At 38.2% G+C, this 19,249-nt stretch overlaps 3 protein-coding genes across 3 annotated transcripts in view; all 3 read left to right on the forward strand.

Moving 5' to 3' along the window:
- LOC108009999 (antifungal protein) overlaps positions 1-19,249 on the forward strand; it is a 97,273-nt gene that overhangs the window by 60,299 nt on the left and 17,725 nt on the right. The window lies entirely within an intron of this gene.
- LOC108013287 (single-stranded DNA-binding protein) lies at positions 5,055-5,518 on the forward strand. The gene is made up of 2 exons (XM_017079062.4): positions 5,055-5,208; positions 5,279-5,518. Exons 1-2 carry the CDS (start codon positions 5,197-5,199, stop codon positions 5,501-5,503), a joined length of 237 nt encoding a protein of 78 aa, XP_016934551.2. The 5' UTR covers positions 5,055-5,196; the 3' UTR covers positions 5,504-5,518.
- On the forward strand, positions 6,231-7,196 carry LOC108012884 (heterogeneous nuclear ribonucleoprotein A1). Its single transcript, XM_017078379.4, has 2 exons — positions 6,231-6,380; positions 6,723-7,196. The coding sequence occupies exons 1-2, from the start codon at positions 6,369-6,371 to the stop codon at positions 6,996-6,998; spliced, it is 288 nt and encodes a 95-aa protein (XP_016933868.2). The 5' UTR covers positions 6,231-6,368; the 3' UTR covers positions 6,999-7,196.

The raw sequence follows: 19,249 nt of genomic DNA on the forward strand, positions 1-19,249 counted from the left end.
TGTGAGGCAAAAACCAACTAAGAAGTAGATCAAACGGGCGGCCATGGGGGTAGGGATATGGGGTGTGCGGCAGTTCTAAGGCCAATTGAGGGAAGTGCGTTCAACCGGAATGCCGCTTATAAGCCATCGTTGGCAACACAGCCTGGCGACCGAGGAACGAATGTTTCAAAATCTCGATTTGAAATATGGAAAAGTTCCGACTCAACTTGGCCACAGATAGGCAATGCCGACAACGAAGCGATTTTAATTACTTTCCCCTCAGACATTCATTCATTTCCACTTGTTGCCCATCAGTTAAAAGTCAAAAGAGGAAACTCTCCAAATGGTAATTCCATTTCCATTTCGGACATTTCACGCTTGAAAGGATTTCATGCCACACAGACGACCATCGCTGATGTCTATCGTCCTGTGGCCATTACAACTTATTGCCACTACTGTGGCTACTTTTAATACACCAAATTAACTTTTTCGTGGGGTATTCCTCGGGCCACGCCCCGCTCTCCACCCACCGCCCACTCGAAAAGCAAGGACGCGTTTATCCGTCGGTTATCTCGCCTTTTGTTGATTAATAGCTTTGCGGTAATTAATTTGGCATGAATGAGGTGCATTTGTATAGAACGAGATGGATTGGTATGGAAATGGACTTCAATCGGGAGTGGGGCTTATGGATATCAGCCAGCAATGTGAGTACTTTATGGAAAAAGGGTTTGGGACTGCTTAGATCTAATTAGATATGCTTTACTATGTGTTAATAAACCTAAATCTGATAAGGGGAATATTTTAGGGCACAATTAGACTAATGGAAGTAATAAAGTAAGGTAATGTTACAAATTTCACTATGGTAATAAGCCAACAAATATTACGCTATAGCTTATTAATCGTTACGGTAGCTGGCTTAAAATAGTAACTCATTGTTTTCAAGATCCTTATTAGATCTATAGAAGGTTAATGTATGCTTTTATAATCCTTGGATGAACTGTTTACAAACTGGAAATAATCAAAGTGAAGAACATTATTAGTTCTGTCGAAATCTGCGTATAAAATCTGCAAATTTCTTGTAAAATGAATTAATAGGGTAAGGGAGCATTGGTTCCTCTAAAACAGATTTAACCGGCAGTTGCAGAGTCCTCGCATTACCTGAAACTTTTCTCATTATATCTGCACTTACACAGCGACAAACAGCGGGAACTTCGAGCCCACCCGCAGCTTCAGGTTTTACCAATGACTTCCGTCATCACCGACACACTCAAAGTGTAAATTTGCATTTGCTTCTAATTACGAGCGGGAACGAGAAATTGCCCAGAACTGGGAACCGAGAACTGAGACCTGAGACCTGAGCAGGCCCGTATTCGCAGCATCCCAGCATCTTGGCAACTCGGAAACTTGGCATCTGCAAATGGAGGAGCACTTGCGGCAATTGCAATTTAGAATTTTCAATTATATTTATATTTTTTATGGGGCTTAAGGGTAGTTGGTGGATGGTGGTGGTGGAAAGCGCCCGCACACACACGGAAGCACTGGAAAACTACAAATCAAGTGCCACGCACGCAAATTTCCTTTAATTAAAACCAAACTTTTGAGGACCCCTCGTCGGCGTCTTCTTCACGTTCCTCGCCGCAGATGCATCTTCATTCGGCAACCCAACTGCAAACTACTCGTTCTCAACTCAGGCGGAACCAAGGCGACATAATCTTCGAGTGAGGCCCTAAGTGCGGGCCGCTTTTGTTGGTCGCCAGGCGAAGCGATTAAAGGCCAAAGTTTGCTCAGGTGCAGAAATACAATTAGGGCCTAAGGACACTGCAATGTGCCTACAAGGTTTCGCAGTTGAAGTGCCTAAATCGTCTTCAAAAAATAACTATTTCGAAGCACTTAACGAAATTGACTGGAAAAGAAAATAAAACTTATAAGAATAGTTAAGATATTTTACTTTCTTTCAAGAATTTTTTGAGAACTTATCTTAATTTGGTTAGCTTTTCTATATGTATTCAATTCTTTTGCAGGAGAACACATTTAACAAATAAGTTTTACTAAAAAATGTTCACTAAATTGTGGCGTAGTTTCCTAAAAGCCAAAGTCGTAAAAATGTAAAGCACTTCCTGTTATGTAACTTAATTTATAATACATTGGTGTACATTTTTGTTTTTACAAATTTTATGTAATTCAACAGTACCTGTATATTTACCGGATAAGTCAGCGCACTTCTAGATTCCTAGAAACAAAAATCTTTGAACCCAAAACTAAGAAAACACTCCCTTGATTGGGATTAGGAAAATCAAGCCAAAGCCTTCAAAAATCTCTTCTTGGCCTGGTTTCGAAATAGCTCCTGCGCAAACATCCATCAAAAAGTAAAATTCAGTTTTCCTCGCATTTCTGCCGGAAGAGCACTTAGTAAAAAAAGACTAACCCGGTGAAGGAAAAACCAACTTTGGCGCCAAAAGAAGCGAGGCGAGTGCAGAGGAAAACTTTTCTAACCCCATATTAAAACATATTTGCGCAAAAATATGCAGATGCCTGGAGAGTGCAAGGAAGTTTCCCCGCATATACACACCATCTCTATATGTAGGCAGGTGGCGGAGGTGCGTTGGCAGTCAATTGCTCATTGACTTGGCTCAAAAATTGTTGAGTGTCGAGTTCTAAGTCCTAAGCCCCTGCTAACATGTTGGCCAAAGTTCCCTGGCACCAGATACGGAAGAGCCGACATCTTCCTCTTCGGAATACCATTTCTTTCGGTTTTAGTTTCCAGTTAAGTTTACGTGAGCGTGGATTTCAAGCTGTGCGCGCACATAAGTTTGCGGCTTAAGCATGTGAAATTCATATGGAAGGAAGGTGGCAACCTCCTCCGAATTTCCCATAAAATACTGACATGGCTAATGCATTGCCAGCCACCCAAATAATCCAAGACACTGCGTCCACGGGGTGCTGAAAAAGTCAAACGAACTTACTGGCGCCAAAAGTTTAAAATTAAATGACGTTGGATCGGAGAAAACGCTACCAGGTAGGTCACAAATGCGCAGGGTATTAGGAGAATCTTCATTTAGTTACTAAGTCTTTCGCAATTAACATGATAATCTTCTAAAAAAAGTAACAAAAAGTAATAAGGTACTCTCTTTTTATAAAAAAAATTTTTTTACGATTTTGAATATTTAAAAAATATTGCGAAAAATATTCCGTTTCATTACTTGTTAATTCGAAATTAAGATAATATTTCTCCAAAAAATATTTGCTAATAAATAATAAATAAGGTATGGCTAATAGCTTCAAGATAGGTAGGGTACTGAGAATATTTTTATTTACTTAATAATATAATTCTTAAATAAAAAAAAATCTTTTAAAAAATATCTTCAGATAAATCTCAGAACAAATGGAAATGTTTCCACCTTCTAGTTTCTACAACGTAGGTCCCACATATAATTAATAAATGATCAGGTTAACTTTGACTTTCAAAAAATATTCTTACCATTTATATAAAAATCCCCATTCAACTTAACTCTTTAGTCAGTTTAGTCATCAGACTCCAACGTGTTTACCCGTTGATGTGACTATCTGTGACGCCAGTATTCGATTATAAATTCAACTTCATTAAAATATAAGAGAGCAAAGAATGGCCCAAAAATCTGTGCTGTGCGCAAAGGCTAATTATGCTTATGCAAAGTGTTTTTCGGTCTTTGAACCTAATGGAATATAATTTGAACAAAATTATTGAAAATTGACGGTAATTGAAATGAATTTGAACAAATTTGAGTGCACGGCGTTGGGTGTCGTGTTGTTTCACCATCAAAATTAAAGGAGCCAAAGAGCGTTGAGTGTTGAATGTTGCAACTTTGACACGCGATGAAGAGGGTTTTAGCCCCATGGTTCTGCAATTTTGAGGTCCTCTAGGCCTGCCGAAAAGGGTTCATTAGACATTTTACCGAAATTACAGCACATTTCCAGCGGCGACTTCTCTATGATTAGACCTAAGGTAGTGGATTATTTGAAGTAGAGGGCTCCCTTTTATTTAAGTAACCCAGCTTAAGTGAAACTGTAGTACAACTTCAGGCGGATAAAGACACTAAACAGCTTACTTGCTGGAAAGCTGGAAAGGGCAACTCGTGCCCGACTAAACACAAATTCAATGAAAATAAAAATAAATTAGCCGCTTTAAATGAGCCAAATAAATTCATTTAGGGCTTTATGCGCTCCACTGAAGTATGCCAAAAAGACACCGTCGTCGTCGTCATTCACGTCACCCTCTTTTTTGGCTGGCAGGGTTAAGAGCCAAGTTAAAGGCAACACGTATTGCCAAACTCGATTGCCCCTGGCTCCGTACATCAAATGCAATTTCACTTCACCCTCGTCGTGGAGGTAAAAGGAAATTTGTAGGGTCTTTCTCGGGTCCCAAGTATTCCCCAGCTGCAGGTGATTCCCCTTTGCAGCACTTATCTATTGAGCTCCGTTTGCTCCATTTGGACAACTCTTGAAATCAACGCCGACAAAATAACAAAACGACAAAAGAGTTTCTTTTGATTATGCGAATGGCAGGTGTTTATCTTTACAAAATGTAACCGAACTGAGAAAATATGTTTTTCGCATGAACTCATTTGCATTTACCTTTGGCCGAATATAAAATTAGGAAGTGATTTTAAACAAAGCTTATATAACAAACTAAATTATTTCCTATAAATTATAATTTAGTGAAAATCGTTACATAAGGAAGCAAGATGTTTTGAGAACTAACAAACACATGCGTACCTAAGCAAAAGTGGAAAATTCAAAATCAAAAGATTCGAATTGAGATCAATTTACTGATTTTCGAAACGTGTCTCAGATTAGTCATAAATTTGAAAGAATCCTATTTAAATATAAATTAACAAACTAGTAAAATTCAAATCAAATAGCACGCACCTGGCGCCTGCTCACCCACAGATAAAAAACGCAAACCATAAAACCGGCCAATAACCAAAACAAATTCAAAACCGGATCAAAAGAGAAACGCTGGTCAGCTGTGAGGAAAGCCCCCTCGTCTAGTCCAGTGTCTGGGGACTTGTTTTTTCCTATGCGGGTAAAGAACCTCCGAAATTCGCACATAAGATGACTATGATAAAATCGTATAAATAGAGAAAGACTTGCTGAAAAGGGCACAGTATCGAGTGCAACGTCGCAGCGTCCTCATCTATTGGGATATATCAAAAGATCGAATTTATATTAAAGCACAACATGAAGTTCTTGGTGAGTTACGCCTCTTGAGCGACACACCGCGCACGAATTAAGGACTATTTCATTTTGAAAACCTCTTCAGGTGATCGTTTTCGTGGCCCTGCTTGCCTTCGCCTCCGCTGCGCCCCAATTTGGATTCGGAGGATTCGGAGGAGGATTTGGTGGTCAGCAGCAACAGCAGCAGGAAGGATTTGGAGGATTCGGAGGAGGAAGTCTCGGGCAGCAACAGCAGCAGCAAGAAAGCTTCGGGGGTGGATTCGGAGGATTCGAGCAACAGCAGCAGCAGCAGCAAGGAGGCTTCTTCTAAGGCTATTAAATTATGAAATATCAAAATAGTTTAAATTAATAAAATAATATTATAAAGAACCAAAGCTGTGATTTCTAATTTTTCATACCAATTTCAAATTAATGATTCGAGTGATTTAAAATCATTACCTTTTCCTAAATCAATGTTTTATAAATGTTTTAAGTTGAATGCTTACCATCTCTCAATATTTTATTTTTACAGTCTTATAAATAACTTTATGAGCCTAGATATTAAAAACACCCAACTTTCAAACAAACCAACAAATTATCACCACCAATACGATTTACAAAAGAAGATCATTTTAATTTGCTTGATGCGCTAACCAGTTCCAGATGTTGTAAAATATTCCTAAGAATAAAGTGGTTATTCAAAGATCACTTTAGAGGTTAATGGAATAATAAGTTTATCGTCTCTTTGCGGAAGTATTATTAAAAAAATTACTATAATTTCCGAGCAATTGTGCAAATACTTATAAGACAAAAGTGGAGGAGGAGTCCAATGACGTGTGCAAAAATTGTGGTATAGCTAAATATTCAAACAATAACAACTCAACTAATTTGATTAGCGAAGAGCATATGCCAGAAAGAGCTGATTGAAAACCTGTATTTTTAGTGGGCCCGTCAGCTCCAGATACTTGAACATCTCATCTCATCACCGGAAAAAATCCCCGTTGAAGGCAAATATCTACGATCAGCGCAAAGGGAAGTCCGAGCTGCGTTCGGACCGTGTCCAACCAGTTTGGAGTGGTTGTGAGCCAAACCGAAAATCAAATAAATAACCCCAGCCAGCAGGCAGAGCTCAAACAGTTGAGTTTAGCAACTCGGCCAAATAAGATATTCAGTGGAGTGAAAACCTAAAAATTAAAATGAAATTCTTGGTAAGTATCAACAACAACATCAGGATATTTTTGCCATCGGTTAAGGAAAAAGTTGAACTATGAAAAATTTTATTGTGCTCGCATACATAAGATATAAAGTAAAATAAAGATTAAGTAAATGGAAAATGTGTAGCCTATATATTAATATAAATAATACCTATAACTCCTCTAAAAGAAATCATAAGAAATATTACAGATGGTTTGGCTTTGAGATTTTATATTTTATTATCATGAGTTAAAAAGTGTGACTTCCATCAACTACGTTTCGATTATTGTTTTGTAACATTTTAAATTCACAATTTTCAACTTTAATTAGATAATTTAATTTAACATTTCCATTAGATATTCCTGCTTGTGGCCCTGCTCGCCTATGCATCAGCTCAGTTTGGGCCTTTTGGCGGATTTATTGAGCGATTGGAACAGGGTCAACAACAGCAGCAGCAGCAGAGCGGCTTTGGAGGAGGTCAACAGCAGCAGCAGCAGGAAGAGGGGTTCATAATCAGAGGTCCTTTTGGCGGCGGCCTCGAGCTCTTCGAGGGGCAGCAGCAGCAGCAGCAAGGAGGCGGCGGTCAGCAGCAACAGCAGCAGCAGGAAAATCTATTCAATTTCTTTGGTTAATCCTGCTTAATAAGGAAATCTAGCCAAAGACTGACCAGCACCTCTTGAATTCAAAAGGAAGCCATCCTGAAAAGCCATGATCCAAAAGATACACATTTAGAAATGGAAAAAAATTGAATATTTTTGTGTTTCCAGAGAACTGCTTTTGCTTTAAATTACTTCACTAGTTAAATATAGTTATAAAGCTCCTTGAAGTGATTCCCCCAGCTTTCTTAATCTTTAACGCTTTGCCCAGTGAAATGAAATCAAATCAAATGAAAGTAATTTATTTACGAGGCCAAGGAGCAGACAATTTGCCTCCTATTTGGATGTGAGTTTGCCAATGGTTTCGTGTTCTGTGTCAAAATCGCGATGATGGCCATGGCCAATTGTTATGGCCAAAGTTTTAAGCCAAAAATCGCAAAACTCTAATGAGTGCTATCGTTGAAATCAGAGGAGCAGAGAACGGGTGCGGGCCGGGATATTTGGTTCCTTTATCCGAAAGCACCGAAACACCATCAAAGTCATTAAGCGGAAAACCCTTTTGGCTTCTTTTCCACGCATTTTCATTTCGCCTTGTAATGACTTCATCCCAGCTTCAGAGTCTTTGGGGTTTCGGTTCTGGTTTTGTTATTGGAGACACTTTCGAAGCCATCCTGTTGTTGGCTGTCTGACAAAACAACGGCAGGAGTCGGGGAAAGCGGGGAAAGCCAGCCCAACAACCACCCACCAACCGAAGAAAGCCAAGAGCACCAACACTCGTAACTACAAAACAACTTTTTAATTGCAATTAAATACGTAACAAGTTTTTAGTTGTAAGTGCGACGAGCACACAGGGAACTTAGCCGTGGCAGTAGTGCCCATTGGTGCCGGAATATTGTTGTTGCGGGTTGCCCTTATCTATCCCCAGCTATCTGTGGGATATTCACATAGATATATATACGGAATTGCCATTGCAGTGTTTGCCCCACTCGCTGTGTGTATTGCAAAATTGAGTTGTGCGCTTTGGGGTTTTAATTGTTAATTGTTGGCTCAGCGGGCAGCGCTTTTGACGTCGTTGATGACAGTCGTCTATGGGGCCAGAACGATGGGACTGGGACGGGGAATGGATCGTAAGAAAAGCGAGCTTTGGGGATTATATTGGAGACGGTGGAAAGTGGTAAGTGGAGAGGAATTCCGCCCCCATCACACACACATTCTGTCAGGGGGCGGCGGAAAAGGATGTTGCGGATTAGGGAATTAAGTGGAAACCCTAATGACTTTCGGGTTAAGCGGGGAAGCACATTTTGCGGGAACTTTTAATCAAATCATCAAGTTCATCGAGGCATACGCATCCAATCATTGCCGAAACGCCTTAATTTTAAAACAATTTAAGAGATGGAGTATAATACAATAATTACTCTTAATAGTTTCCTTTTATAAATGGTTTATCATTTAATTTGCATTTATAAAATACTTTTTTAGTTAGGCTATAATTTTGACCCTCTTTAAAAATAAAAAGTTTGATGCAGAACATTAGAAAATTCAACCACAAATTCATAGAGGTATGCCACTTAAAAATCGGGAAACAATAACTCAAGTTAGGGAATCTTGAAGTGCAGTTTTTGGTTCCCATATTGAAAGCCATTGGAATTACGTAAAAATCGAACATGAAAATGGCTTAATTTTTTGACCCTCATTAAACAGATAAATTTTAATGTAGAATATTAGAGAATTTAGCCACAAATTCATAGAGGTATCCAACTTCAAAATCGGGATACAATCACTCAAGTAATGGAATCTAGAATTGCAGTTTTGGGTTCCCATTCCGAAAGCCATTGGAATTACGGAAAAATGGGTTAAATTTTTGACCATCGTTTAAAAGATAAATTTAAATGAAGATTATTAGAGAATTCAACAACAAATTCATAGAGGTATCTCACTTTAAATTCGGGATACAATAACTCAAGTTATGGAATCTAGAAGTGCAGTTTTTGGTTCCCATTCTGAAAGCAATTGGAATTACGGAAAAATCGAACATGAAAATGGGTTAAATTTTTGACCCTCATTAAGCAGATACATTTGAATGAATAATATTAGAAAATTCAGCCACAAATTCATAGAGGTATCCCACTTCAAAATCGGGATACAATAACTCAAGTTATGGAATCTATTAGTGCAGTTTTTGGTTCACATTCTGAAAGCCATTGTAATTACGGTAAAATCTAACATGAAAATGGGATAAATTTTTGACCATCGTTTAAAAGATAAATTTAAATGTATAATATTTAAGAATTCAACCCCAAATTCAAAGAGGTATCCCTCTTCAAAATCGGGATACAATAACTGAAGTTATGGAATCTTGAAGTGCAGTTTAGGGTTCACATTCTGAAAGCCGTTGGAATTACGGAAAAATCTAACATGAAAATGGGTTCAATTTTTGACCCTCATTAAACAGATAAATTTTAATGAATTATATTAAAGAATTCAAGGACAAATTCATAGAGGTATCCCAATTCAAAATCGGGACACATTAACTCAAGTTATGGAATCTAGAAATGTAGTTTTTGGTTCCCATTCTGAAAGCCATTGGCATTACGGAAAAATCGAACATGAAAATGGGTTAAATTTTTGACCATCGTTTTAAAGATAAATTTAAATGTAGAATATTTGAGAATTCAACCGCAAATTCATAGAGGTATCCCACTTCAAAATCGGGATACAATAACTCAAGTTATGGAATCTATTAGTGCAGTTTTTGGTTCACATTCTGAAAGCCGTTGGAATTACGGAAAAATCTAACATGAAAAGATAAATTTAACTGCAGAATATTTGAGAATTCAACCCCAAATTCATAGAGGTATTCCACTTTAAAATCGGGATAGAATAACCCAAGTTATGGAATCTAGAAGTACAGTTTTTAGTTCCCATTCTGAAAGCCATTGGAATTGCGGAAAAATCGAACATGAAAATGGGTTAAATTTTTGAACATCGTTTAAAAGGTACATTTTAATGAAGACTATTAGAGAATTCAAGCACAAATTCGTAGAGGTATCCCACTTCAAAATCGGGATACAATAACTCAAGTTACGAAATCTAGAAGTGCAGTTTTTGGTTCCCATTCTGAAAGCCATTGGAATTACGGAAAAATCTAACATGAAAATGGGTTAAATTTTTGACCCTCATTAAACAGATAAATTTTAATGAATTATATTAAAGAATTCAAGGACAAATTCATAGAGGTATCCCAGTTCAAAATCGGGACACATTAACTCAAGTTATGGAATCTAGAAATGTAGTTTTTGGTTCCCATTCTGAAAGCCATTGGAATTACGGAAAAATCGAACATGAAAACGGGTTAAATTTTTGACCATCATTTAAAAGATAAATTTTAATAAATAATGTTAGAGAATTCAACCACAAATTGATAGAGGTATCCCACTTCAATATCGGGATACAATAAGTCAAGTTATGGATTCTTGAAGTGCAGTTTTGGGTTCCCATTCTGAAAGCCATTGGAATTACGGAAAAATCGAACATGAAAACGGGTTAAATTTTTGACCATCGTTTAAAAGATAAATTTTAATAAATAATGTTAGAGAATTCAACCACAAATTCATAGAGGTATCCCACTTCAATATCGGGATACAATAAGTCAAGTTATGGATTCTTGAAGTGTAGTTTTTGGTTCCCATTCTGAAAGCCATTGGAATTACAGAAAAATTGAACATGAAAATGGTTTAAATTTTTGACCATTGTTTAAAAGATAAATTTTAATGAAGATTATTGGAGAATTCAACTACAAATTCAAAGAGGTACCCCACTTCGAAGTCGGGATCCAATTACTCAATTTGTTTAACGTGGATGTGCAGTTTTGGGTGTCCATTCTGATAGCCATTGGAAATACGTAAAAATCGAACATAAAAATGGTTCACTAATTTGACCTTCTTTGAAAATAAATATTTTATTGTAGAATATTAGAAAATTAACCACGACTCGTAGAGGAGTCCCACATCTTAATGATGTAAACCATTTACAAAGAATTAAAAGCCATGGCATCTCAGCACTTCCCAAGCAATGTCAATGTTTGGATTTCGTTGATATGCCATTTAATTTGAATGCAAATTAAAATATGATGGGGCCACTGATGTTGTCGCTTAACCACTTACCTTTGGCATCTAATGGATCTTTATGTACAGCCACTTGCCCGGCGGTTTAGTAATTTCGGAGGACCAAAGCTGTCTTAGTAACCTCCAAGTGTCTGTTTTTCTTACCTGTGCTGGGATTCCTTTTTTCCTTGACTCACTAATTTGGCCGCAATTTACATAAAGGACGCGCAGCCCCAAATGTTGTTAGCCATGGTAATTTTCCGTTTCTTCATCGCTTTTTGTTGTGGATATACATTTTTTGAAGCACCCACCGAAAAAAAGGAGCGTAATTTCCCTTACCATTCAACTTGATTAAATTAGAGTATAGCAGAACGGGGCACTGAGTACTAATGAGAGGCAGCTGCATTTTAGTGCCGTCCGAGAATAATATTATCCCAACGCCATCTCAGCTCTCCAAATAGTGACAGATGTATGACTTGGCATTTATAGTTTTGAGTCGCAATTTTCGGTGATTTATTTATGCATGAAATGCAAACAAAATCTGAATAATTACCAACAAAAGCTAACTGAACTGACAGCTAGACAGACAGGCCAAACAAAGCAAGAAATGCGGTCCGAGCCGAAGAGCCAGACCTCGCACACATCCAGTAAGGATGGACAGGATACAGGCAGCGAGTCTCGAGCTGTCAGAGGGCATCTGTGGGGGAGCAGGAGTATGGAATACGGAATATTATAATGTTTGCAATCTGCAAATGCCGTTCTCCTTGAATTCATATGACAAGAAAGCGGCTAAAGTGACATGCTCAAAAGTGAAGCAAGTCCTTGTTCGGGTCATTAAAATAGGTCCTGATAACATAAACTCACCGTTTTGGTAGTATTTTTGACTGATAAACAGATGTAGAGAACTCTGCTTAGTTGTCCCCTAAAAAATGCAAAATAGCTAATTGTGTTTATAAAACATTAAAATTAAATCACAAATGTAAAGTTAATGTATGCACAAACCCATTTTTAGTAAAGAAATATAAAAATATTTGTATTTTTAAGTGTTCTAGAATCAATGATAATGATACGAAAACTTATTAAACTAAGTATTGTAAAATAAATTTAATTTTCTAAAATAAAATAAAAAAATATCCATCAACTAAAATATAACTAAAATTGAACTTGGAGGTTGTCCAATAGCTTCAAGAATTGTTCAAAGAAGTAGACTGTTAAGTAGATTGTATAGTTCTCATTTTTTGCTCTCAATCCATTAAATTAACACAACTCATACTTTAAATGAAATCTTTGTTTAATTACCGTTTAAATTAAATAAAACTAATAACACCGAAAACGGACTTATAATAAGTTTTGTGCGTGGCATGAATAACAGCTCACTTCATTTCCTGCCAAAGATCATTGTGTTGAACTAGTGGCCATGGGCAATCTAATAACAAAGTTTGGGCACTTGAGCACTTTGGCCTTTTGGCTTCAACTGGATCGGGCCACGCCCAGTTTGGGGCGGGTATACCGCCCCCGGAGTGGAGGGGCATCCCTATTATAACGCCGACTTTCTATGCCTTTGCAGTGCAGCAGTAAAAATGACTGCACACAGCTGTGCTTCATGGCTGCGAAGCGGAATCTGGAGGAGGCTGACGCTACTGCGGCAGTAAGATTTTATTAGCGGTGGTATTAGCAGCGACAGCAAGCCAGGAGGGGAAGGATCCCCAGCCATCCCACACCCACTTTCCCATCGGACTGCCCCTGCCCCACAGTGGTTGGCGTTGCATATTAATGCAGGCATAAAAATATTTACAACTTTTTTATGCAGCAAACATTTTTGCTGCCACCGCTGGCGGGCGTTTTGTTCTTGGCAAATTTAATATAATTTCTGGTCGTTTAATGATGGCTCATTCAAAAGTGTTCGCCGGGAAAACTCCCATTTTCGCCGAGTAGCCGGCGGGCACAACAAGTGTGCCGGCCATTATGAGTGACCCTCAGTACAGTGTCGTAAAAATTGCTTAACAACATTATGCAAAGTACCAGAGATGCGGCCATAAAGTGAAGAGAGGCCCCGCAGCACTTGAAGTGGCCATGAGGCCCACTGTGCCGGGCCTGTGAGCAGTGAACAGTGGAATCCGCATTTCGGAGTCGCCTCCGGTTTTTGTCTTTCGCTTAATCCCTGCGCCGGCTCGCAAATTCCGATGCTGGTTTCTGTCATCCCCAAAAGTTACTCGGTGCCCCATTCCCCCACCCCCTCAGAAAAAAAGGGTGCGGGTGTCCTGGCCCATAACCGAAAGGATTATACAAATAAAAATATAAAAAAAACACAGAAAGAGGCCCTGGGTGGGTGAGGTGTTATAAATTTGGGACAGCAGGTGAAAACAATTTGGTGCATAAAGTTCTCGCTTAGCAGCTCAGCGCGTTGGCGACCCAAGGACCTCGGCCAGGATATGGCTCTGACTTCTGTTTTGTGGCCCAATGCGGTTTGACACAAAACAGAGCGAACAAAAAGGGGCCAAGACAGCAAAAAAAGAATCACAAGGAGGAAAAACACCTAAATCGAGAGAAGAAAACAAACAGAAGAAGCCCAAAAAGAATTACTTGACTTGGCAGGCATATTTTTGCATTTGGAGAGCTACGATTGTTAAAAAGGAAATAAATGGCACAAAAAGGATAGGACTCACAAACACACAAAAAAAGGTTGATTTAAGGTGATCGTGAAGTAAATTCTCAAGGGGATTTGTTGTAACTTTTAATTGAAATAAATCTAGATAATCCCATTAAAAATACATAATTTTAAATATGTTAGCAGTTGATATACATATCTTCTATATACTCACTCTATGTATTAATTGTATACCTACCAAGTACAACTTATAACTGTTAGAATTAAGTAAATCTTAAATATATAGCTTATTAAGAAATGTGATGAATTGTGCTTCCAGTATATTTTAAACATTTTCCTTCGTAGTACTAAGTAAACTTCTACAACTATTAAAATTAAATAAATCTTAAGTATTGTAAAAAAGAAATATACTAATAAAATGGTAACCAAATATGTTTTCAATATATTTCAATTGTATACCTACTAAACACCAAACCATAAACCACTCCATGCTCAATTACAAAGATTTCCCTTTACAAGGTTCTATAAAAGCATAAATTACAAAGAACAGGCAAGGCAGCCCACACTTAAGTATTCTAATCAAAGGAAGTATAAAAGAATAATCTGTGCGATTACACCTCCACAACAGGACCAAGTGTCCCTGACAAAACCCCTAATGCATTTCCCATGACAGGTCTATGGTCAATGCAGCCAGTTTAGATGGCTGAGAGGACCGAACCGGCAATGACAGCGATTTCTCATGTTAGACGTGCCTTTTTATGTGGCTCGGAAATTAAAGTAATCATTTTTTATTGCGCGAACAAACAAAGGCATTATACTTTACAGCTCTGGCTAAGAGGGAGAGATGACAAACACAATGCAGAGGGAGAATAGAGACGACCACAAAATGCACTGAAGGACAATTGAGTGCAGAAATATGGCCAAAAGCCGGAGAGAAACTAGCAAGCGGATACGCTGTCCAAACAGGCAAGCCAAACCAAACCGAACCGAAGCGATTCAGAAACATTAGCGGGCACTAACAGAGTTGTCAAATATAAGTTTAAGAAATATATAAAAATATTAAAATACTTAAAATAATAATATCAACTTAAGAAACTACAGTAATTTTTAAGCCGTTTCGATAAGAATGAATGTAATTTTTGATGTCTAAAGAATATAATAAAAGTATATGTCCAAAAGTAAGTAACCACTGTACTTCTGAGCCTGAAATATATTGTTGCATTCTTTTGAACACATAAAATGTAGTTGTAGCGTGATTTTAAAACCCTAGTTATTTGTGTTGCACCCTCGAATATTGTTTTAAATTTTTGGAATGTCAAAGGAGTAAAAATACTTAGGGTAATCTTAAATGAGAAAGAAATCTTATTATATAAGTAAATATATCATTTTCACTTCATCAGGGATAAAGAGGATTACAATTACATCCTTCAAAAATAGCTGGAAATAGCTAGATAATCTTGAAATTGGCAGCACTGTCCACTAAACGTAACCAGCCGGGGAGAACGGATGGACTTGGGCTTGGACTTGAACCCGGATCGCCCAACTCCCCACCTCCACCTCCACCCCCAGTTCCCAGTACCCAGCTCGATGCTCGAAACTCGGACGCGACACCACTCGACTCGCACTCTCGACGGGCCAAGAACAAAGACTTTGGCAGCTGCGACAATGACAGCGGCGAAAATAAAAATATGTACACTCAAACATACGCAGAGCCACCCAACCAGCGCCCGCCATTGAGAAAATTGCATTAAAATCTATGGAGTGTGCATAGAAAGCGGAGGATGTTCCGCCCAAAAAGGACCGAGGACCAAGGACTAAGGATGGTGGTGCCGGAGTGCCGGAATGTTGGATAGTTTCAGTTTTTCGGAACTACGAAATGGCGAATTCGTGAAAAATTAAAGGAAAAAGGATATGACGCCACATTGCAACATGAACGCAAAATTGCAATTTTATTATATTTTAACAATGCACTTCGTTACGTGATTCCCGCCAGGAATTGCCACCCTTCCCCTCTCCCGTCGCTCTTCACTTTACTTAAAGCCAAGAGACAAACTCTTACCTTTTCTCCTCCTCTGCAGATAGACAATATAAATACATATAGACGACTGGGTTTTTTATTTTGGTGGTTTCCCTGATGGTTTTATGCATGCAATCTGAATGGAGGACAAATTCACAGTTAACAGTCATATTTTATTGAGTTTTTGTGAATTGTAGTCATAAATTCATTTAGATTGTGCACGAGGAAATGCATTTCGCATGCATTTGTTGTGAGGCAAATGTGCTCTCTCAGATTTATTACGGGTCGAATAAATGAAGACGTGTTGCATAATGTATGAAAAACATAACTAAGAAAAGCTATACCAATTATTTTCAAAATATTTTAGCTCATTTTTTCTCTAAAATAACAATTAGAACAATAATATTATATTTTAAAATCTATTAAAAGGCAATTCCAACCTTTTATTCCAGGACGTGTGCTTAGACAAGCTCTGTCGTTGCTCAAAATATTTTGCCTAACATTAATTGCTCGAAATGTCTCTTACAAAACTGATTGCAGGCTGTCGGCCAAAGAGTTTTCTTCTCCCTTTTAAATGCCAAAACAATGACAGCCGTAAATAATACGTATTTTCCGTACTGGCCTGCTATGGCTTCTTGTGGTTTGCCCTGCTTGCTTTTCATTTGCGCTGGAAAAATATTATTTACACTTTATGATTTCTTTATTTAGCACTAATTGCTGCCTTTATTTTATGTTTTAAGCTCTGAGCTTGGCCTTTGCCTTTGGCCAGTGAAATAAAATGCTTAAGAGGCGAAACCCAGTAATAAGAATAGGGAAAACAGGTCAAGATGAAAGGCAAGACAAAGGAAATAAAGTGAATGAGATGGAAAACTTTGACAAAAAAGATAACATTTTTCTAGCTGGTAATAAATTTAATTAAAAATGCAGTACGATGATTTAGTTGGAATAAGAAAGGATACTTTCAATACACTTTTAGCAATAGACTAATTAATTTATATAAAAGCGCTTTGAAGGGAGTCAGCTTTTTGACAGCTGTCAAAAACAAAGCGCGGTTTCTCGTGACGGATTCTCAGACAACCGAAATGATCTGCAAGACACATAGATACACAGAGGCACACACACGTCCATCCTCAGATAATATCAAAAAGTTTTCCCTTCCTCGGATTTATTTTTATGCCTTCTGCCTTAGCATATGCTTGTTTATGGCTCTTGGCTCCTTCTGCTTTTGCATTGCTTCTGCTTTTGTTGCTCGGCTGCTTTTCTCGAGCGTGTAAAGTTTATTTTTGTTACTTATTATTATTATTCCGGCGCTGTTCCTTGGGTTGGTCCTTCCCCGCCTTATTATGCGCCAGTATCCAGTCGCCGTCTCCGTTCGCGTATGTGTGTTCTTATTTTCCGTAATTAATTTCGTGCTTCGAAACATCTGCAGCTGGATTTTTACTGCATCCGAAATTACGCATACGCCCCATGTAATGCAGACTTGATGGTCTGCTTTCAGCTACAGCCACAATTTTGCGCGAAATGTAGCTGCAAACGACTTCGTGTTTGGCTTAAAGCGCTGCGTACCCGCACAATAAAAATGCCAATTTGTTGAGCAAAATTTAAGGCTGTAAAGAAATATTTGCCAACTAGACAAGTCAGCCAGCGCAGACATTGACACAAGGAATTCTTGCGAATTTCATAGGCAAAATACCGTGAACGAAACTCAACTGCACCACACGGCGTATGTGCGATGTGCCGCAGAGAGCGTTGGTGGATTGGGAATAGGAAGTTGGAAAACTGGGAAACCTGGGAAAACCACAGACGACGACGACTTCACCAGTAGACGTTCCACTTGAGCAGTCGCGGGTAGTCTCGGCTATATGTCTTTAGATACCTCCTTTTGTGACCTCATATTTAAAAAGTTTACTACATTACTCCCTTGTATTTGTAATGATACATTTAAATAAAAATCAAATCTAAGGGAACAGCTTTTTGAACTTATTTTTAAAGTGCATTGTTAGCAAAATTTTAATTGAAATGATATTTTTAGTTGCGGAATGAGATTTACTGATTTACTTTAACAACAAATACACAAAAAATTAAAAATTAAATTGATATCTATTTATTTATCTTATTGGTATACTGACGCCCAGTAAATTCACTTTAATGAGTCAGCCGCATAAGATTCACAAGTCGTAAAAGCTATTATAAATTAACTTAACCAAGTATTTTACAAGATGATTGAATATATTTATTTAAAGAGCTTTATGTTGTGTGCTAAGATACATTATTGAATCGACTAAGTAACCTAACCGAAACACTCTGAAAATCTCTGGTAACCTTAGAAATATTTATAAATTAATTAACCACGCTCTTCAAGGCTGTCTTATTTACTTTAATTAAAAACTAAATAGCTTTCCATCATGCCCAGTAATCCCTTCCAGTGAGATCTCCTCAGACAGTCACTCAATCCGAGCATTTACCTGGCTCAACTTAAGTTCCATCTGCAACTGCATTTGCCTATGTGCCACCGCAGTGTCGCGTCGTCGTCGCAGTGTAAACAAACCGCTGGGAAATGGGAAAGAAATGTGGGGGAAATGGGGGCCGAAAGCGAGCATAAGGCTGAAGGAAAACTGCCACTATTTACAGGTAGCTTTCCCCGGGAGATTCGCCAGAGCTGCTTATGCAGCAAGGAAAACTTCTCCTTGAATTCTGGTTTTTTGGTGTTTGCTCCGAGGGCGAATCTTTTTCAGCTCGAATCGCAAACTGTGAGCATAAGCTGAAAGGTGAGTGCCGCAAATCAGAAGGAAATTTGCCAAGCGGCAACAATTCTCAGGATAACTAATCCACTCACACACTTCACACTTCAATTTCCGCCTGGTTTTCTTACCTGTCTCATCGCCGGTGAAAATTCGAAGTTGTTTGTTATTGCCGCTCGTTATTGTTGCCATGTTCCATGTCGTTTTCCATTTCGATTGTGTCACTAACATGTTGCGCTCCCACAGGCCAAAAGGGGGCGGGGGCCTTGGGTGGGCATGTTGCACGTGGGGCGTGGCAGCGGCCAATGATTTGAGGAGTGCGCCCAGGCAATTTCACAACGGGCACGTATGCAAACAGTGGCCAAAAAGTGGGCGTGGCCATGCCAGAACCTCGAAATGGGAATGTGCCAAACTGTCGGCTGCAATTTTGTCGGCTGGTGGCTCCAGAAAAACGCATAAACAGAAAAAAGCACGTAAGAATTTTAGAATACTTCTTCGACTCAAAGATACCCAGTATTTAATTAATTATACATGGGATCCTAAGTAATAGCTTCTAAAAAATTATTTTTTTTTAATTTAAATATTCCACATTACTGATAAATAAAAAATAAAGTGGTTGTAGATGCCTTTTTAAAATACTTAACGATATTGCATAAATTAATGATTTACATTTTTAGATGAGTACAAAAAGCATAAAATAAATATAAACAAAATATTTTTAAAAGTGTTCCCGGCATTTATTAATAATTCAGTATCTTAACTACTACAAAACTGTATAGTATTTAATATTTTAAGGCAACTTTTAAAGGATGTTCTTT

This window comes from Drosophila suzukii, chromosome 2L, assembly GCF_043229965.1.
Source record: "Drosophila suzukii chromosome 2L, CBGP_Dsuzu_IsoJpt1.0, whole genome shotgun sequence".
In the NCBI taxonomy this organism is placed as follows: domain Eukaryota; kingdom Metazoa; phylum Arthropoda; class Insecta; order Diptera; family Drosophilidae; genus Drosophila; species Drosophila suzukii.